We start from the raw sequence: 22580 nt of genomic DNA, 5'->3' as shown, positions 1-22580 counted from the left end.
TACCTTTTCGTCCCAAAATCATGTTTTGCACGTTTGCATGAGTAATTATTTGGTGAGGTCTACGACTTGTAGTCGAGCCTCATTTGTGCATTTTATTTACTGGATTTGTGGCTGTGGAAACCTTAATTGTTTACCTTGGTTATTCTAGGGTTTCTTGGTGATTAGAGCCCTACTTTGGTTGAAACTTCTGAAGTATCTTTACGTGAACTGGTCCACTCCCCTGAATTATTGCTAAACTGGTTATCCGTACTTGCAAATTGCTATTTGAATGTCTTTACCGACTGTTTATTTTGTACGAGACGAGAGTGTACTTTATCGCACTCGTTCTCTGGCCTGTGTGATTTGTTTCCTGTATATACTTGAATCTATTACCTGCGCCTGTTATAATGTCGTTTGGAAGTGTATCCAACGACCTTCCTGTTAAATCTGAGCTCAACCTCATGGGGAGTTAATTGAATCGAGCCAGCAAGGGCTTGGTCGAGGAAATTGACAATCCATAGGTGCCTGTTCTTGGGGAATCTATGGGTATTGGAGACTCTAGATTTTCGGTATACTCGAGTATTACTATTCCTGTTCCTGTTTGGCGTTCGGGCCCGGTAAGGAGATTGTTTGGTGAACGGGATTTTGGCGTAAGAGGGGTCTACGGACATGAGCGTTTCATTAAACGTTGACGGAGGGTCAACGAGACTGGATCAAGTATTGCAACGGGGATTTGGCTCCTGAGAGTCACCTGTATCCTTTAAATTGTGGTGTTCGTTCATTTCTCTTACTTGATGTGTATATGTGCCCTAAAAGTATTTTCTCGTGATTTCTACTGTTATACTTTTGGTACCTCATTCAGCTTCTAGCTCACCCCGTTCCGTTATCCTTATTTTCCTTACAACGAACCATTCTTTGGAATTTCAATGTTTTGAAGAATGAGTTGAGCTAGTTAGAAACTCTTTTGTTCTTTTGGTATAGCTCCTCGACAATTTGAAAACCCTAAATGTATCTTGATACGATGTTTCCTTTTGGTTTGTAAACTTACTACTATGAATATTTTGAAGTGTTTCCTCATGTTTATGTAACATATATTTGGGAATGTACATTCTCTCATGTTAAACAAAGTCTACTTGTACTTGGTTGGATTGTGCCGTGGCAGCGACCCTTCCATTTCGTTTTGATTTTTTTTCTGTGGAAACGTCGTATTAAAGATTGATTGTATCTTTTAGTTTGGCTCAATTGGATTCTGAATGTTATCTTCTCGAAGTTCTTTTGAGCAGTTGGTTGGGTTTACGTTTGTTCCAAAACCCTAGTCCCGGCGAGAGTTGGGCAGGCGGTCCGCCAAACCCTTTGGTTCGCCTTAGGGTGAGGTGGGGCTGTCACATAAAAAAAATTAGAAAGATCTAAATAAGTTGATATAAACACCCACATGCTTGATAAGAATCTTAGATATTGGAATTTAATCTCAAAAAATCACCCACTGGATAAAAATAAGAGAATAGTAGTAAAATTTCAACTGCTCTTGCTTAATAGACCTAAAAACCCTGCTAATACTTGAATAACCATTGCCTATCATGTTTGGGTTAAAAAAGAAGAGTTTTAGTTGATATTTTATGTTTACGACCAACAAGATTCTTTTTTGTTAAAAAAGAAACTAAAAAAATTTTGAGTTATCAGACTTTGTTATCTAATGAATTGAAGACTAAGCAAACTTGTTAATCGAGTTTGTTATCAGTTTCCTTGAGTTTGGATTATCAAAAAATTAGAGACCACATGCAAATGAGATGCTGAGAGTTATGATTAAATTTCTCATAAAAAAACATAATAACATTGGGAATTGCAACTTCATAAGTATATTAGCAGCACTTATTAAGAAATGTTTCATGTTTTTTTTTTTGGCAAAATCCCGTACACGAAGATGGGATGTCAGTCCAAATTTTATTAATAATCAAAACAAGTACAAGGAGGGGGACATAAACCTTTCCTCCTAAGTACAATATATGATAAATAAACCAGGAGTGATACTCCTTTACAATGAATGATCTAACTATAGGGAAACTAAGAGAATCTATAGATGCAGTAATCCTCTAATCCGCAAAAGAAGACTAGTTGGAGTATGAATAACAATTTCAGAATTACCATCCAAAGATACCAGACTATCCACTACTAAATTAGCGTATCGAAAAATGTGCCATACCTGACAATTAAAGTTTAAAAGGATCATACTAATCTTTGCAATAACATTTTTTTTAAATAATCTTTTTTCTTTTATTAATAAAATACAGTTACAGAGAGGGGAAAAACCTCCCCGAGTACAATAGCTCCGACACTCACTACCTCAAAAGGCACGAAAATTAGGATAACCTAACCTATCCAGCTTAAGGTCTCCTCGAACCAACCGTGGCAATTGCAAGAACGAATCGTATACGAAAGTAGAACCTAACTCCGCCCCAACCTTAGATAACCGATCTGCAGGACCATTCGCTTGACGGTAACAATGAGTGATGGAATGACAAGAATGCCAAAAAGCAAGCAATTCAACCAGCTCTCGTTGCAATCCCCATGGGCACCTACTAACCCCCTTAACCATTTGGGCCAAAAGTAAAGAGTCCGATTCCAAGTGCATGCAACAGAAACCTCTCGTAACACACAGCTTAACTCCAAATAACAAAGCCTTGAATTCTGAATGTAAACTCGACGTCTCACCCCAATAACTCGCGAAACCTAACAAGAATATTCCTGCACTATTCCTCAATACCCCCCCACCTCCACTCCTTCCCGGATTACCCAGAGAACAACCATCGGTGTTCAGTTTCAATAATGTCGAGATCGGCCAAGCAGAAATTGATGAGAAAATAAAATGTACCAAAGCTAAGGAAGCCACCTCAAAGTCCACATCTAAATATCCCAAAGTGGAACACAATTGTAATCTGAATAATAGAGCCATCCCTTGAGCCAAGAGAACTTTCATGTCACCAAACTCCTTGTAAAATGCCATGATCAACATCCTTGGATGGTCACGCAGAATCCCTCCACCTGAAGCACAACCTTGCACCACACTAGAATCTGTGTTAATCTTCAATCTACCTTGAACAGGTTTCTCCCAAAAAATAGCTTTATGGATCACCCTTGGAGGAGGGCAATGCTTGACGTACTGAGTCACAAATGTACATTCATCTCCACCAATCTGAGATGGCTGTAAAATATGAGAAACACCTAATAATGACAAAAACTGATCAATTCTGAATATAATATTATTAGATATGAATGGAAAACCCTCAAATCGCCTAGCGTTTCACCCACACTAGAGAAGCCAAACAACTAATGTCGGAACAACAAAATGAATATGAGCTAACTTACTACTAATCGAAACAAACCAAGCCATCAAAAAGAAGATAAACATGTAAATCTCTGAAAAGGAAGTCCAAATATTGCAAAATAATGTTGCCAAATATGGACAGCCACACCCCTTTGCTGAATGATCTCATCTAGAGGAACAAAATTTTTCAGAACTTTCCACACCAAAAAAGATATTTTAAGGGGCAAAAGCTCATTGCATATCAACTGCCAAAGAAGGGAAATATTCCTCTTATACCTAACTATATCATAGGTTGAAGACGTGACAAACAACCCATTGGAAGAAGCACACCAAATCATCAAATCAGGCTGAGAAATATCAAACCCCAATTCCACCACCAAGTTCACCAAATACTGAGGTGGGAAACTCCTCAAGTTTGGAATATTCCAACCCTAAACAAGATAAAACTCAACAACCAAACAATGAGAAGTGTGTGAAACACCGAACTCCTCTCTTAAAGGAACATCAAGGAGCCATCTGCCTTGCCAAAAATCAACCATACCTTCACCAAGCTTCCATCTAATGTAATGCCCAGTTTCATCACCAATGGATTGTAACCTCTTTCATACCAATGAGCCACCTAATGACCGAATTTCCAAGAGATGATAGTCCTTAACATACTTATTATGCATAAACATAGCCCAAATAGATTTGTTTGGCGAAACCTCCACCAAAGTTTCATGCCAAAAGCCTTAGTAACACTTTCAAAAGACCTAAAGCCCAAAGCCTCTTCTTCCATTGGAAAACACAAAATCTCCCAGGAGCTGCTGTCCCATAAAAAACTATTGAAAATATGACCAATCATCTTAAGAACCATCTTCAGAGGATCCATAGCTTGTAACAAATATAATGGCATGGAATTTAAAACATGACACAATAAAATAATCTTTCCTCCCTCCAACAAATATCGTGTACTCCATCCCCCAAGCCTGTGCTGCACCTTAGCCCAAATAGATGTTTCATATGCTAATCTTTTAAAATGTTAAAATCCATGAATAATTTCATAAACTTCGGTTGATGTTTCTGATAATATCACTGACATCCGTTGAAGTACCAAAAATATCACTGACTTCACTTAGATCATATCTCTTGTAACAATGATAACCCAATATCATCATAATAATCACAAAATAATAATTTGAGGATGGAGATGTATTTTTATTACAACTGTAACCTTTTGTGTTTAAGTGAAAAAATAAATAGCTCTTTTTTAAATGGATTTTGGTTCTTTCTCTTCCTTTTCTTTCTTTTTGCTTAAACAAATTTAGAATAGCAAGAGTGTTAGTATAAAGTTGGCATAGAAGGACTAAAAATTTTAGAATGTTGGGGTTAAGTGCAAAAATAATTGTTAGATTTGCCATTGTTTTTCTTCATTTCAATTTTTTCCTTCTAGATTTTTTTTGCCCAAGAGATATTAGAATAATAAAGATAATTGATAGGTTACGATTTTATTATTTATTTTATTATTAATTTCCTCTATTACCTGACCTGATGTGGATTAATTATTAGATTCTACTCACTTTTTGAATTTTACAGTTATTTCAGGGAGTAGAACGAAAAAACCACAACTAATGCCAATTTGACAGTCATCGGGAAAGAATACAAATAGAAGGCATTCAGGGGCATTTTGGGAACAAAAGAGACGCGAGCCCTTTTTGGGTAATTTGGCCGAAGTCTTCCTTTCGAATGGGGAGCCGCCGCACATCTAGAAACTTATTAGATAGAAACGAGAAATTGCAGGGGATTAGCACTACTCTGGAGGCTTAGCTTTTGATGTTTCTTTTGGATGCTTTTAGTAAGACTTCTCCGGCGCATGTCAGGAGCAATTAGGAATTGCTTTCTTTGACATTTCTTGTTCTTGTCTTTTAGTATTTCATTTCCCTCGAATGTTAGGACGAAGGGGAAGCATTGAACTTCCCTTTGTAGCTTCGTTTTCCTTGATTGCTCAAACGAATTGAATTCGCCTATTTTCCAACTGATGGCCGCAGCTATTTTTTTACTCTAGTCAAGGGACAACGGAGGCTCTGGTTCGCCTAAAAATTGTGAGATCGATTTAATTTTATCTTTTCCTTTTATTTATTGGTATTCGCATATTTTTCGATTGCAATACTTATGATTGTTTAATTAATTGATTGTTTTGGATCCAGATAATTAGTTAATTTGATAATCTATTGTCAATTAGGGCATTAAATCCGTAATTGTTTAATGGCCTTAAAATAGTGACAACTGGCATGATTGGATTTGTGTCAGGGGAATACGCGGGCTAATCTGAAATAACCCTTGTAGTGTGTTATTTGGTTAGAATAGGGCTCCTCTAATACGTAAGGCAATTGGGGAATTAAATCTTATGGGCATACCTAAGATTATTTCTCAATTAGAGCAGTAATTAACGGGCGTACCTTAATCACCAACACAGTAAGGAGGGGTTGACTACCATCGCTTGTTTGGTAGTTATAACTTATTTATTAATAAATAATTGGAATTACTTGTGCATCGATGATCAATTAGGTGAACCATTGCTGAAGTTATTTCTTGGCTAGACCTTTAATTATTACTACTCTAATTTTAGTGAATTGTCATTTAATTTTTAGTTGAATTGTTTTAATTGTCATCTTTTATACAAAAACACCCCCTGTGTTACTTTGAATTTCTAAAGAGACAAATATCCTCAGTCCCTGAGAATACGACCCTATTTTCCCTGTCTGCAAATTAATAATTATTTGTGAAAAAGTCATTCCATTCGGGTATATCGTATCAAGCAAACTCTTCGGGAACAGGGTGAATCAAGTAACTCATTGCACACCTAGAATCCCTGCTCCAGTACTTGGAATCGGATTTTGACTATTTTAATTGGCAATTAGGTTTATTTTTATTATTGTACAGGTTTCGACAACCTGTCAATTTTTGGCGCCGTTGCCGAGGACTGGTGCCAGATTAATTTGTTTCTTTTTGAGTTCATCTTGTTTTCATTGTTTTTCTCTTATTTTTTTATAGTTTATGGCTGCTAACATTCCGTATTTTGATGATAAACTGGACTTTATTCCTGAATGGGGTTATGAGACTCGTGTTTTTCCTAATGATCAATGGGCTGTTGCAAATTGTGGAACTTATTTTGCCTCAGGTTATTCAACCGACACATGCCCCACATTTCAAGATAATCTAAGTGCTCCAATTGATACTTTTGGAGATTTTACACCTCGATTTCAAACATGGTATGATCCTTACCCAAACAGGTATGATCAAGGATGGTGGAATAATTTCAGTTTTAATTATGCGACCGGGCCAATGGATTTTCAACAGCAAGAGTCTCAACAACCATCATCCATGTCAGGTATGTCTCTTGAAGAAATGATTGAGCTACTAGTTGCTAATACATATCGATTTCATCAGGAGACACAAATGAATATTCATAACATGGCGGATCAAGTGCAACTATTGACATCCGGAATGGCGGATCAAGTGCATCTATTGACATCCAGGATAACACAATTGGCTTCTCACATTTGTGAAGAATTGCTCTCACAGACCAACATCAACTTTGAGAAAGATGAGAGTGCAACTATCTGGCCAAATGACATGGAACTGCAAGAGTTTCAAGGAAACGAATCTAAATATGTAGTTGAAAAGGAAGTTGATGTGCAAAAAATGAGCCCCCAATATCAACTCGTCCAAGTGAATGAATCCAGTGAACATCCTCCAAATGCGGTGACATCTTCTCCATTGCTTAATCAATATTCTCCTGACTCTTATTCTTCAATTCCTGTTAATGAAATTGACTTTATTATACCAAAATATCTTGAATTTCATGACAGGAATAAATTAAGAGTAGCAATGGCAAGATATCTTGTACCAATAAATGCACGTGAGGGAGGGGTGAATGGAGAATTCAAATTATCGTTGACTTGTTTGGCGCGATTTACTAGTCCATGAAAAACCGTAACTCGTGTGCTCAAGAATTACTCTATTTTCGAGGGTTATCAGGACTATATAGAGGATGAAGTATTAAAACAAGTCACAAGATTTTATCCTCCCTGAACAAACATGACAATGTCTAACCAAAGACGTTAAAGAAAGGCGCTCATTGGGAGGCAACCCAATTTCTTTTAATTGTTTGTTCAGTTTTGTTTGATAGTTTAAATATGTTTTCCTTGAGTTTGACTGAATTCGGGCTTCAATTTTCATTTTTGATGATTCGTAGGTGTCTCTTTGATATGACGCGCCCGCGTCAAGTCGTATCAAGAGCTCATGGTCAGAAGGGTTCTTACCTTTTTGACGTGCCCACGTCATGTTCGCGAGAAATGTAAGTATTCAAAACTCGAAAACAGTTTTTGATTTCCTGTTACTCTCTAATTTTGAATTTCGAAAATGAGTTTTGTTCATAATAATAATATTCGAAACAAAAATAAATAAAAAATAAAACTAAAACTAAAAATTTTTTTTTAAAAAAAATTTTTTTAAAAATTAATGAAAAAAAAATCGGTCTTTCTGTTTAGCTATATGTGACAGCCCCACCTCACCCTAAGGCGAACCAAAGGGTTCGGTGGACCGCCTGCCCAGCTCTCGCCAGGACTAACGGTTCAGATTAGAGCGATCGAATACGTTCCGGACCGTACAACGCGCATAGACAAGTCAAAATCCCAGAATAAAACAAAACGAAATCGGAGTCGGCCATGAATAGGAACCGACATGGCAAAACCCAACCAAACGTCAAGCAAATATTTACATCTCAAAAGTTAGCATATACAACCCAAAGGGCATACCAAAGTGATTCAAAAGTGGATACATGTACGGTTTGCCAAATCCAAAAGAAAAACAGTTCCCAAAAGTATATTTAGGGTTTAAATCAATGAGCTATACAAAAGATATGTCTAACTAGCTCAATTCGGCAACCATTTGTCAAATCCAGTCCAAAAGTATTTATTTTCCTGTAAGGAAAACAAAAAAAAAAGAACAGAAAGGGGTGAGCTTGCTCAATGAGGTACCAAACATATAGCAGAAAATCATGGCATTTCACATTTAACAAATCAGATACACATGCCAGATGTAAAGTAAAGTAACTAATGATTCAAATCAGAAGGATACAGGTGGCTCTCAGGAGCCAAATTTCCAGCGCAATACTTGATCCAAACCGGTTGACCCTCCGTCAACGTATATAGAACCAACGCGTCCGTAGACCTCATTTCGCACCGAATTCCATCCACCAAACACCCCTTTATCGGGCCCGCTCACCGTATTTGAACATAAATGGTAATACTCGAGTATACCCGGAATCAAGGGTCTCAATACCCAAAATCCCCGAACAGACTACCGTGGTTCGTTATCTAATCGTCCAGGCCCTTGCCGGCCCGACTCGAATAACTTAGCCACAGGATTGAGCTCATAGGTCATAGAAATTCCGAACAGATGCAGACACAGATAACAGATTCAAATTTTGCATAGTAAATTGGCATATGAACAGACAAGAGAACGAGTGTGATAACGTACACCATCGTCTCGAACAAATAAACAGATTGCAGGCAGAAATCAAGTTAAACGCAATGGAGGGGAGTGGTACACTCACCGATTCAATTTCAAAAGTTTTTACTTCAGATTGGCCTTAATCGCCAAGAAACCCTAAAATAAAAAATAAACCAATTGAAGGTTTCACATCCATAATCGAGTAAACAAAATGCACATGAGGCTCGACTACTAGTCGTATACCTCGCCAAATAATTACAAATGCAAGGGTACAAAACATGATTTTTGGGAATAAAAAGATAACATGAAGACCTAGGTTCAACAACCCAAAAGCCCTTTCATTTCTACCAAAAGGCAAATCCAACTTAAAAGAACCAAACAGCCTAGAAAATCGGGCAGCACTTCCCCTAAATTTCTTACTTTTCCAGCCATTAAGGCTTCATTATTTCCTCAAATCAGTCCCAACATCTCACACAAAAGTCATCTCATTTCCCAAAAGCCGTTCACGAGGCTCAAAGTAGTACAAGTACAAAAGTTAGCTAGGAAATGACCGGAATGAAAGCAAGCCCTAAAACATGCAAACAAGTACAAGGAGACTCGATAACGAGTCATAAACCAATGCCAAGTATGACCCCAATAGGGTTCCATAAACATATACAAACATTAAAGAAAATCAGAAATTTCGGACATGCAATTAACTTTGGCCCTGAAAAAAACAGGTTTTGACTTTACTTTGCGGTAATAGCACCAAATGCACCACGATTATCGGATGAGGGTGAAAGATCCACCATTTCGAAGCTAAAAGACAGGGCTACAACATCACAGAAGGTCACTCAACCCAGTTTTGAGTGCAAACAGGTCAAAAATGCAAGATACTTCATCAACAACGTAAAACAGATTCACCAAAACGCATTCTAGCGGAAACATCATAACTCAGGCTCTACAAGTCCAAATCCAGAAATTCCAAAACCAGTTGAAAGCTAAGAAACAGGGCTAAATTTCATCAGAAGGCCTCAACAACCAATTCGGAAGCAATTCCAGCCAAAACAACCAATTACAGTCGCAAATCCCAATTTCGGGTAAACCAGAACAGCAATAGTAATTTCGACTTTTCTCACTCTACACTACTCCGATTGACCTGAAATTTTGTAGGCACCTCTAAAATGTCATTCCCTACAACTTTCATGTTTTGAGGTAAGGCCAATTCGGCCTCTATCTAGGACCAAAAATTTCGGACAGAATGAAGAACCAAGAACCCTAATTTTCCAGATTTCTTCCAAAACAGAAATTAATTGCAATCTTCCACTTTTTCCACCTCCTAGAGTCATTAAACATCAGTTCCCATCATCAAGGATAGCCACAACATCACATTCATATTAAACCAGAAAATTCATCAATAAATTGAAAACTTCATCAATTCATCCAAAACCAAGAAGTAAACCACAAAATTCATCACTTTAACTACCACTAGGCACTAATTAAGCTTCATTAAGTGAAGGAGAAAGTTCAATCACCACTCACCTAGTAAACAAGAGAGGAAGAGTTGTTTGTCACCTTAGCTTCCCAAAACACTTCACCAAACCACTTACTAACACCTAAAGAAGAGATTTTATGGAGTAGAAACAAGTCTAAGTGATTGCTTTGGATGATTTGCACTAGATGGATGCCAAACTTTGAAGAGTTTTTCTTTCTTCCTTGCTCAAGGTGGCCGGCCACAATGGAGGTAAGAAATGGTGATTTTTGTGGTAATTTTTGAGATATTTAATCAATTGGTCAAATAAGTCAAAAAGGTGAATAGTTGTCATAAGTTACAACCACTCTTAAGGTGACACTTGTCACTTCCTTTAAAACATCTCTATCCTTTAAGTCCCTCTCACATCAATCACATCTCAACCTCTACTTATCTCTTAACACCCGATAAATTTCAATCAGTATCCGAAACTTAACCTAATTGGCCGAATTTTTCCGAACTTCTTACACTAGTGGGTCCCACGTCCGGTATACGCTCTTAATTTCTCAAAATCTATTCGATACTAGAAAAATCATCTAAAAACTATATTTACTCATAAAAATTATCTAGAAAATTTTCCGGATACAGAAAGTGCAGAAAACAAGTCATGAAACTTATATTTTTCACAACTTCTTCTCAACTCATGGCCTAAACTTTTAAGTTGTACTAATTATTATAGAAATCAACTCAAAACAAACAAAGAAATCATATCCCATTCTATTACAATATCAAAAGATAAAGATAAAAAAAATTCAATTTACTATTATTTATAAATAAAAAATCGCACAGTCATCCAAAAAAATGAGTAAGAGAAAATGTTAGAGATAAGGGAAAGTGAAGAAAGTGACTTTTGTTTCTTTTTCTTTAATTTTTTGATCTTTATTTATTTGATATGTGAATTATGTATTAAATAACGATTAATATAGTTTTTTTGTAATTATTAGGGAAGATAAGTGATTATTTTCAAAATCTTAGGGACGCTAAGTTATATTCGGAGAAATCTCAAGAGAGGTGTATGATATTATCCCTAAACTAAAACCAAGTATCCCACGACCAAACAACACATGCTAACCATGCCACGGCAAAGTCAGGTTTCTGATTTCCATAATCACGGCCAGAATCCCCAACCAACCGTGAACCACAAAACAACTATTAATGCCTGTCGCCCAGACCACCAAAATCACAACAATATATACAAAACCATCCCCTAATGATCCAATTCCACACAACTACACAACCCGATCCATAACTTGTCCTTTTCCTACCAAATCCTCGACACGGCTTGAATTCAATTTTCTCCTCTGGCGAGATATTGAAATCCTACTAATCATCTTAACTTGGTCCCCACTTAATAAAACAATACCACCAGAAAAAAGGAAAGAAGGAAAGAAAAATAAAGGCCACTATACACCACCGATACATATTCAAACTAGTGTTACTTTGACTGATACCCGGTCATCCGGTCACCCTAATCTCCCATATATTCCCCCTCCTCCTCCTCCTTCCACTTCATTTCTGCTATGCCTTCAAATTAATCTTTTTTCATTTTTTTGGGTGTAAAGAAATTTTTGAGAAATGGCTTTAGATTTTATAGGAATTTCAAAAATTAACGAACAAGTTGCTCTGCAAGAAGCAGCGTCGGCCGGGATAAAATCCATGGAGCAATTGATCCGACTTGTTTCACATCAGCAACAAATGGACTGCAGAGAGCTGGCCGACTCTACCGTCTCCAAGTTTAATAGAGCCATGTCAAGTCTGAATCGGACTGGTCACGCCCGGTTCAGGCGTGGACCGGTTAATAAACCGCAGAATTTGGGTTTTCAGTCCTCTCCGGTGCCTTCTACTTCTACTTCCTCTCAGTTTCATCCTTGCCAGGACTTGAATCTCTCTCCGGCTCCGGTTCTAGCACCGGAACCGGCGCCGGCGGGGGTTCCATCTCTGGGGTTGACTTTTCAGCCACAGCAGATGTTGACTCTTGATTTTACCAAGCCAAACTTGGTGGCTCCGATTTCGAATCAAGTGGACCCGAAAGTGACGAACTGTGAGGTGGTTGCTAAGGACAGTTTTAGCATATCGCCGCCGATGTCGACGTCAGTGAACTCCTCCTCGTTCATGTCGTCCATCACCGGCGAGGGAAGCGTGTCGAACGGTAAACAAGGTTCTTCGTCCATGTTCTTAGCTCCTGCTCCAGCACTTTCTGCCGGAAAGCCGCCTATCGCTGGCAAAAGGTGCCGTGAACATGATCGCCACTCCGACAGCGCCTCCGGCAAGACCTCCGGTTCCGGCAGATGTCATTGCAAGAAAAGGTACACCTATGATGCCTCCTCTATTTCTTCAATAAATCTGTTTGCTTTAGAAGGTGGACGTTAGTAAGTTCCTTCTCACCGGCGCATGTTAGGAATAATTTGATTTTTTTAATATATAATTTTCTTTTCTTTTAACTAGAATCTAAAAATTTTGTACCTTTTTTTGGCGGTCAAAAGGAAAAAAAAAACGACATTTTATAGGCAAAAGTAAATTGGAAAAAATTAAAAGTAAGGAAAAACTGGAATCTTGGCAACTAGATATGGAAAGAAGAAAATCTGTACATGTTTCTTGAAAAAAAAAAATATTGTTGACCTATTCCTTTTTTGGTGTATTTTTCTAGCAAGGGAAAAAAGAAAATTTTAAAAAATTAGAGAACTGTTGATTTATTGACTTAATAAAAGCGCGTGATGGTGACGTTCCTTGATAGGTCCAGCCAGTCATAGCTGCCGTATTTTAGACGTAACTCCCATCGTGATTGACCGCATCCACTAAGTTCCTCGGCGTACAATAGTATTCGTACTCATTAAACGGCGCACGATAATGAAATTCTTGTGTCTCCATTTGGTGCATGTTAGCATATGATACTTGTTAGGGACGCACGATTACTGATTTTTTCTTAATTTTCGGATACAGGAAATCCAGGGTTAAGACGATTGTCAGAGTCCCGGCGATTAGTTCAAAAATCGCCGATATTCCACCTGACGAGTACTCGTGGAGAAAGTACGGTCAGAAGCCGATCAAGGGCTCTCCCTTCCCACGGTAATTATCATGCATAATCATCCTGGGCTGTCGGACTTTCTAACATTGATGAATTTGATTTTTTTTAAATCTTTTTAGTTTTTTGGCTAGATCTGATTAAGTTTTTTTGATTCATTTCTCAGGGGTTATTACAAGTGTAGTACTGTGAGAGGATGCCCAGCAAGAAAGCATGTGGAGAGGGCGACTGATGATCCAACGATGCTGGTTGTGACTTATGAAGGGGAGCATCGTCATACGCAAGGCGCGATGCAGGAGAATAGTACCACTAGTGCTGGAAGTGGCGGCACTTTAGTGGTATTCGAGTCAACTGGATATAAAGAACAGAGAGATTAAAGAACTAATAAAGCAAAAAGAGAAAGGGAAAGTTAGGAGGGATCTTTTTGTAACTTCCGGGTAGTTGAGGGGTGTTTTAGCCAAAGAGGAAGTTATAAGTAGGGTAGGTTTGGGATGGTGGGACATTAATGTACATGATAGGAGAGAAAAGAGGTCTGAAAGGCTTGGTCTAATTTTGACTAATGTTTTAAAAGTTTGCTTATGATCTATTTCAATTTCAATATTCTTTTGTCAAACTTTTATTTTGTCTTTTTGTTTAGTGAACCAGAAGGGTCGTGGAAAAAGCATGGGTTGAAATTCCTGTAATCCAGAGAATCAGATCGTTTGATTCTTGTTCTGCGCAAACTGCAAAGAATACATGGGAAAGTCAACAATGTCGTGTAATGACATGTGACTAACAGAGAGATTAAGGAACAAAATTAGCTGGAGTACACTGGATAATTAAAATTGCAACAGTTGCTGCACTAAAGAATAAAATTTATCTGGAAAGGCTCGTCTCTAGTATGACCAACGACTAACTCAGTCTGCTTTAAAAAAAGTTTTGAAAATTCAACCAGACTGACCGGTCAAATGGCGGACCGGTCTTGTTTTCGATCCGGTTCGATGACTATTTAGAAAGAAATTGACTGAATTAATAAAAATTGAAAAGTTTAATTAGAATTTACTAATTTTTTTATTTTTTAAAACAAATACTTCAATTTTATTCAAGTTTTTAGTATTAAAGTGAATAAATTTACTTCAAATCCTTGAATTGAAGTTGAATGGATGGAATTGGAATTGGTTGAATATATGAATCGAAAGTTTTTTAGTTTACTTTTTTATTAGAGTTTAAAAGCGATCTTTAATACATGTACAGTTAGACTTAAAAGTTGAATTTCATCGATAATAGGCACTTTATCCTTCATAATTCTTCTAACAGTCCCCTAAAATCCAAAAATTGTCTTTTTTCCAATTTTTTCTCCCATTGTTTCTTTTCAGTTTTTGATTTTTTTTTCCCGCTTCTTTAACTCCTTTTGCGTTCCATCTTTCCTTCTCCGCCATAGTCATAGATGACCTCTTCCCACCAACTCATCCTTTCTCACCCTGAAAGTGCTCCTATAAATCCCACTCAAATAAGTAACGCAGTGCATCATGACTGTAGTACGAATTTACAAAGCATGTAATGGAATTATTCTTATACACCTTTCTTGTCGAAAGACCCACGGAAGTGGATCATAATGCATATACAATTAAGAAAAAGAATACAAAGTTCCTTCGACAGGCAACTATATGGATTGAATGAGTATTGAAGATGTGTATCTCTTATTGACATCAAGATTATGAGAAAGTATAGGAAAATGAAACTGTGAAAGACTCCTTCCTATATCTTGATGGTTAAAAATAATTGCTGCACTTCTTTTTCTTGTGGAGTTTAGGTATTGTGATTGGAACAACATATTAATGAGCTCGAAATCAGAACGTCAACTTAGCAGTGCAACATGTGAAAGTGATCTAAAACTGGTTTTTTTTTCTTCTATAAATTATAAGATAAGTTTCAACATATTGTTGGCCTTTTTATTTTTTTTTTCTTTAGCTTTTGACTTATCTTGAGCTGGAAAAAGATTGATTTTGCGGGGCATATTTCAAGTGCAGCTTTTCAAAAAGGAACATGTTCTTTTCAACTGTCAACTTTTTCATGATCAGCTCAAAATAATTACAAAGATCAGAAATTTATGTCGAGGACAAACACAAAATATCAAACCTAAAGTAGCAACCTTATGGATCGATGCTGTGTGGGGTGGCTCATGTGGCAATTAATGCCATATTTCTCTTGATTTATTATTTCATGTCAGCAAAAGCAACGATGAGCTTATAATCTGTTCAATCCTCGATTTCTTTTAGCCAAATGAAAACTTATAACGTGGCTTAGCATCTCTAGTTTAACTTGGGACATTTTAAATTTGGAGTCATGTTCTATTGTAATGGATAATTTGAACGAATTTTATATTTATCATCTTCTTGTACTCTGGGCATTTGGTAGTGGTGAGGAAACAAAGGAAGAGTCAAGACTGCGAGTGAAAAAGAAGAAGAAGAAATAATAAAATGAAAAGGAATGAGGAAAGCAAAAATAAATTGAAAATAGCAGGGGAAAGAGCTTTCTAAATTTAAGGGATCTTTTATTGGGTGCCGAAATGTTCAAATTCATCATTCGACGAAAACCCAACATAGCGTCGCGCAAGGAGTTCAAATTATCTTTGGTGCTAAATTTTCGAAATGCCAAACTTTTTTAAAAAAAAAGGTATTTGATTTCCTTCCCAAAAAAAAAAAAGGTACTTGATTTTGATGAATGCCGAATTTGACCATTCAGCATTCGATATTTTGCGTTGTCTAACAACTTTAAAATCCGGCATAATTGCATACTAAATAACTTGGTCGAAATCATATGGCTCTACCCTAAAATGAAATGCACCCTAATTTAGATATAAGTTTTTCCAATGCCGCCACCATCCCTTTCCTTCCAGTAGCAACATGAAATCTACTCCCTTTTGCATATCTCAACAGCCCCGTCATCCAATCCTGAAATCCTCCAAACCGACATCCAAACCCTCCTCTCCCGTAAAAAGAGCTTACAACCTCGACCTGTTCTCTGAACCAAACCCGCCACTCAGCACAAGCAAAGTTGCATGCCCACACGAGACACTGTCAAGGCAATTGACTAGGAACAATGGTGAAGGAGTTAAAAAGTTTGAAAATGCAACTAAACATTGCCAGTCATGGTAATTCCGTTGATATGATGGATAACAGTATGTGCTGATCATCTAAACATAGGAACTAAAACGCTTTGTTCATCTTTTGAATTGAAACAACAGCATGAACAGTTGATAAGTTCATCTCTAGAAATCAAAATGAGACAAGCTCGTCAGCTGTTGGAAATGTTGAAAATTTCTTTTTTTGATTCCCAAATGAATCAATTATCAGCCATCATCCATGCACTTTGGGGGCCATATGAAGAACATACTAGAATGACAGAGAGATCAATCGAATATCAGACATGATCCATGCACTTTGCAGGTCATTTTGAAGAACACGCAAGAATGAAAGAGACCAAGGGAGATCACATATTCCTAGAATTTGTCAAACCATACATGCAATAGGCTTTCGTCAAAAATCGTTTCCATTACCGAGTAATTTGAAACTTCCATACTAATTGTGATTATCAAATTTTTACAAACAAAACTTCGAAGTAAACCGGTTAGACGTGTTCCAGTTCAAATGTAAAAGATAGGCCTCACAAGTCACAAGTTCCAATTCAAACCAACTTGCCCTGAGATGTAAATAAGTAGAAGAATGGTATAAATGAATTTAGGCATGGTGTAGACAAGTACAATTGCGTTGTAAAAAGAAATTGGCTATTTTGCCCTCAAAATGAACTTGTGAGGCCCATGATCCGTTACTGATTAGGGGCCTCGCAAGTTCCAGTTCAAACCAGCTTGCCTTGAGCTGTAAATAAGTAGAAGAATGATGTAGATGAATTTAGACATGGTGTAAGCGAAAGGGTTTTAGTGTAAAAAAATTGGCTATTTTCAATTGGACTAAAATGAACTTGTGAGACTCATGATCCAATTGTATCCTTCTCTGTTTACGAAGTTTCATGTCATGGGAATGTTAAGTTCATTTAACCTCTCATTATCAGCAAGAGTATCTCATTCCATGCCCATACAAGTTTCCAATTCAACCCAGGAAAAAAAACAGACTTTATACACATCCAGTTTTCCTTCAACATTTTGCTAATAATTCATTTGGTTTAACATTAAAAACAGACAACTTGTCTTCACAAATTCCATGTTCCAATATGGGAACTTAGTCCTGCACTGGATTTTGAAAAAGATCCTTTTGAGGGGTCTCATTTGGTTTCGTTGGGTACTCGAAAGAGAATACATCGATCTAATAATCAAATCCGAAATGGAAGGAAAGGCACACAAGCAATAAGAAAGGCATATTGTTCAAGCAGTTCTACTGTTAAGGAAGCAAAAGAAAGGCTGCATGTACTCTGGAGTAAATCCAGTACACTAATAAACAATTGCAGTAAATAAATGTGGTCATGCATCTAATAATTCCATTGGACCTAGTTTGGAGGAGCTGCTTAGAAAGCAGCCAACTTGTATGTAGTACTTAAAATTCATTAAAAAAAAAATAAAACATTTTCTCTGAAGCAATTGGATTAAGGAAGCCCATAATTTCATCAAAACTAGCAATTTAGAACAGGAAATCTTTCATGTTGATCAAATAAAGTTCAGTTAATCGTTGCAGAATGAACTTACATACTGCAAGATTACACTTTTCATTCCGCAAAATATGGTTTTCTCTACATATTGACATAAAAGCATGGAGTTGAAAATAAAGCAAAGGGAACTCAACCAGATGCTCACAAATTTCAACAAATAGGAAATGAAACAACATAAGATTGGATATGGGTTATATGATAGCACAGTGGATAAGTGCAGCGGAATAATGTCTTCACAGAACAAGATAAATTCTGTTATCAGTTAATTCATGAAGTAGCTATGACTACAACCAGATATGGCAACGAGTAGGGTACCCATCTAAATTGACCATACCAAACCCATTACCTGACCGATTTTGACGTGTTTATCAAGCCTGTACCAGTCAAGTGTTTCAAAAAAAAACAATGTATATACCAAACCCAGAGCCACATTGCTTCGGGTACCCATGGGTTATTTGTTAACCATCAATCCAATGAAAACTCAACCAAATGCAAAAGTTTTTGCTTAAGTGGGTGTCAATCAAGAGTCTCAGTACTATTATGCTAGACAATATATAGAGTCTTATTTATAGATTTCAATATCCAAGAAAGCCTTTAAATTAATGATGTTAAACTAATTTACTAGAAAGCCAAATGTGTAAGTTTTGAGCTTTCAAGCATTGGAAGCCAATAACGGTTTACAATTGATAAAATTTTGAAAGTTTCAAATTGATTTAAGGAAAATTTCAACATTTAGATTTTTGTTAACTAAATTATATCATATAACAATTTCACCCACACATCAAGTAGTGGGTATTTGGGGTTTTCTTACCAACTCCTATCGGGTTACCCGCTGGTAACCTCCATGAAATACCAAACCCTAACAAATTCTCCATCAGTCGCCTTAATCGGACTTTAATAAGTTCAAATACCCGTAAGTTCCAGATTTAATCTGGCTGGCTGCTATTCCTAACAATAACTATTTCTATTGATTGTGCTCTGTTTCTATTTGCATTTTGCTTTTAATTGCGTCTCAGCCTCATTGAAGGCATGAATTTCAAGGCCTATTCAATGTTTGTGAACAGTGCAAAAGGTACAATAATTTATAGTGTTTATGTCCATGTAAGGCACTTTCTTCCTTTTATTTGGATAGGTATGCCTGAGAGGGGGGCACAGGGCAGGTCAAGAGGATGGTCAGTAAGCAAACCTCTAACATCCTATCCTATCTACTTAAAGTTTTCTGTCAATGCAGAAATATTATCTAGGAAAAGCAGAACAAAATCTAAACTGTGTCCCACATTTGCTATTATACCTTCTTCACAAAAATTAGATGCCGCATGAAAAATTCTAATTGAGGAAGTGACCAGCAACATCCAATGTAAAACTAAAATGTATTTAGCATTTCCTCAAAAAGTTAGTGCCGTATGCTGGTCAAGCAGACTATTTATAAAATTCATAATCTCCATCTTCCAGGCTAAAGGTTAAATTTTCTAGCATTCAATAGTTCAGCATAAGTCATACTGCTATTTCTCAGCCACCAACAAAACTCTTTCAATGAATATGACTTCCACAATCATCATGAAAAACTATGCTACAAGCTCCCATCCATCTTAATTTCCTGATTTTTGATAGTCCAATCTTATAAGTTGTCTTCCTTTTCCAATGAGTATGTTATTCATAAGACAGCTATGAGCTAAGTAGCAAAAGTATAAATCTTACATGAAAATTTTTTCAGGAGTTTGGAATTATTTTCACATGGCTATTTCTCATATCAAGATTTGCCAAATAAAGGAATAAACCACCGAAGACCTCCTAAAAACCAGATATTGATCACAACCTAAACAATCATTTTCCAGTGCATCTATTTGTTTGTGCTCTATCACAACTATTAATTACACCAAAACACAAACAAAATGTATCTGAGTACTGGTGATCTAGAAATACCCTTTAGATATGTTTTCAGTTGAAAATTAGATCTTAAAAGATTCTGTGTTCAACATGATACATAACAAAAAGAAGAGATGTGATCCACGGGCAGTCGATTTATCAAAAACTACTTGAACACACCTAAAGTAGCATAAAAACAACCAAATATCTGAGCAGTATGAATAGTCAATTAAAAAGACTAATGTTAATTTTTTTATGTTTGTCCCTCCCACTCCCATTGAGAGAATACATATGCGGAAATGAATCGAAAATGTCAAAACTTCAAGAACCTCTTTACAAATGGAAGCACCATCACCTAACAAAAGTTTGTTATGCCATAGAACAAATGTGCAGCACATGCCATGCGAAGCATACTTTCACATAATGGTTGAAAGTTGAGACAGATAATCTGTTCTAATAACATTGGTGTGTTTAAAAATAAAAAAATTAAAAAAAAAACCATTGACGTGTTCAAAGAGTTCATACAACTGAAATTTCAACACAACACAAATACATAGTTGTGTGGATGATGTTTGTTCACAACGTACAAAGGTTATATTTTGGGAAGCAAATTCCAAAACAATTCTTGTTGCATTTGTTTGTAGCACTACAGCTTAGTTACAAAATTAAAGATAATTGGACTCTTTAGGACCTATGTCAACTTTGATTGAGAATAAAAGAAGATCAAGGGACAGATTAATATGGTAGACACATGAATAAAACTTAACGGCTAAATTGATGCAGAGCAAAACAACCTCAAGCATAAGAACTCCTAAGCAAGTGGAATTTCTAGAGAGTGAAAAGTTCTTCAGCACTAGATTTGAAAGACTAGACAATCGTTAACAGAAACTGCTGTCACCAATAACCAACAAAAATTCAAGTTAAATATCAATCACGTAATAAAAACAAATAATCCATTGTAGGCCAGATGATGTAAAAGTAGTTCTTTGGAAAAGTATATCAGCAGTGCAAACATTGGCATTAAATATTCATCAACTAAAATAACAGTATACGCAGATAGAGCACATCAGGTTAATCCATAGGATAACCCACACGAAAGGCAAAAGATTCATTTGCATTAAGAATCATCCAAGTGGCACCAGAATATCATCACTTACACAGCTTCACCTTTTTGAAAAATGACGATACAATAGATTTAGGATATGGCTTTGTAGCAAAACAAGTTGGAATATTCTCAGGTTGTTCAATCCACAGCTTATGATCAATACCACTAGAATTTAATTTCTCCGACAAATTTACAATCTGCGCTTCACCCTTCACTTCAAGAGTAACCTGCATCCAAATAATAGAGCAGACAAAAAAGGGATTTACATATCTTTGCCTTGCCTATGAGCGGACTATTCAACAGAGGAATGCCACCATTAGTATTCTTTATGTTGCATTCTAATTTTCTAAACAATCATACTTCACATCACCTATCAAGAAAAGGTAACAGGCCTACTTCAACCACACTGAGTCGAACCAGACTCTACCACATTCTAGCTCAGAATAGTGCAATTTTGGTAGATTCCCCTAACAATATGAGATCTTAGATGCTCTTTGCTCAGCAATACTATACGAATTCGGCTAATTAAACGAAAAACCCGCTCCAATAATTTCCAGAAAAAAAAAGATTAATATTCAAATAAAATAAAAGAGGAAGCCACTAGCCTTGCGCATAGCGTGGAGATTAGAGGAGTTACAGTAGTTGAGAGTATGAGGGTCGTCTTTGAAGGACCAAATGGCGGCGACGGAGGCATGGCATCCCTGTGTAACCACGCTACCTAAAGGCCAAGTGTCAATTAAGTCCCTCCGGAGAACCACGTACTGAATCAAAGGGTCTTCCGACTCTGAATTGCTGGCGGCGGCGTTGGTGGAGTCACTGCTTGGGTCAGCCGGAGCGGCGGTCTCCTTGGCATCAGAAGCACCGTTGGAGGATGCCTCCATTCTGATGAGAGACGGACTGCGCCGAGAAGGATGGGATGATGGCGGAAGATGGAAGCGGGGAAAAGAAGGAGAGAGTCTGTGTGAGAAACATCGAGGAGTTAGTATAGAAGCCATACTTGTAAGCTAAAAACTCCAGCAGCCAATGAACAATTATTTTTGGTTAAAATACAGGAATGCCCTGCAGTTAAGCAAACCTATAAAAAAGCTCCCCGAAGTTTCAAAACTTATATTCTGCTATCTCATGGTTTGAACTAATTTTAAAATGTGACAAAATTTGTTTAAATTAATGGGTTTGAACTAATTTTTAAATCAAAATTTTAGCTTATATATCTATTAAACTTCTTAGACCTTATAAAATTCTCAAAAATAACCCAACACTCTCAAATACAAATTACTTTATTTTTATACATAACAGAAATAAATAAAAACTCTGAAATACAACTCACTTTGTTTCTATAAACAAAATAAATTAATAAAAGCTCCTAAATAAACTTACCTTATTTCTATACATAAAATAAATAAAATAAAATAAAATAAAATACCACCGTCATCTCTTTCTCCACCACCATTCCCACCTCTTGCCACTATCACTCTTTACCTTCTACCGCCATCCTCCCTTCTATCACCACCCCATCCCTCCCTTTCTTTATTCTCTCCCTTCCCTCTCTCTCCTCTCTCTTCTCTCCCCTCCCTTTCCCTCTCTCCTATGATAGATTTGGTCACGAGAAAAAGGTGAGGAGGTGCAAAAAGGGGGTCGC

At 36.8% G+C, this 22580-nt stretch overlaps 2 protein-coding genes across 3 annotated transcripts; one reads left to right on the top strand and one right to left on the bottom strand.

Annotated features, from left to right (window-relative positions):
• Positions 1-11825: 11825 nt before the first annotated feature.
• LOC113781504 (probable WRKY transcription factor 17) lies at positions 11826-13942 on the top strand. The gene is made up of 3 exons (XM_027327451.1): positions 11826-12613; positions 13248-13373; positions 13496-13942. Exons 1-3 carry the CDS (start codon positions 11883-11885, stop codon positions 13704-13706), a joined length of 1068 nt encoding a protein of 355 aa, XP_027183252.1. The 5' UTR covers positions 11826-11882; the 3' UTR covers positions 13707-13942.
• Positions 13943-20919: 6977 nt separating this feature from the next.
• LOC113781129 (putative peptidyl-tRNA hydrolase PTRHD1) lies at positions 20920-21946 on the bottom strand. 2 transcript variants are annotated; one of them, XM_027326983.1, is made up of 2 exons: positions 21547-21946; positions 20920-21168 (listed from the first exon to the last, which is right to left on the bottom strand). In XM_027326983.1, the coding sequence occupies exons 1-2, from the start codon at positions 21934-21936 to the stop codon at positions 20986-20988; spliced, it is 573 nt and encodes a 190-aa protein (XP_027182784.1). In that variant the 5' UTR covers positions 21937-21946; the 3' UTR covers positions 20920-20985. The 2 variants fall into 2 exon arrangements, with proteins under 2 accessions (XP_027182784.1, XP_027182785.1); XM_027326984.1 differs by having other exon boundaries at positions 21084-21168; positions 21579-21946.
• Positions 21947-22580: the final 634 nt, after the last annotated feature.

Source organism: Coffea eugenioides, chromosome 8 (genome assembly GCF_003713205.1).
Source record: "Coffea eugenioides isolate CCC68of chromosome 8, Ceug_1.0, whole genome shotgun sequence".
NCBI classification, from domain to species: Eukaryota; Viridiplantae; Streptophyta; class Magnoliopsida; order Gentianales; family Rubiaceae; genus Coffea; species Coffea eugenioides.
Note: the sequence above shows the minus strand (reverse complement) of the source record. Positions and strands in the feature narration are given on the sequence as shown.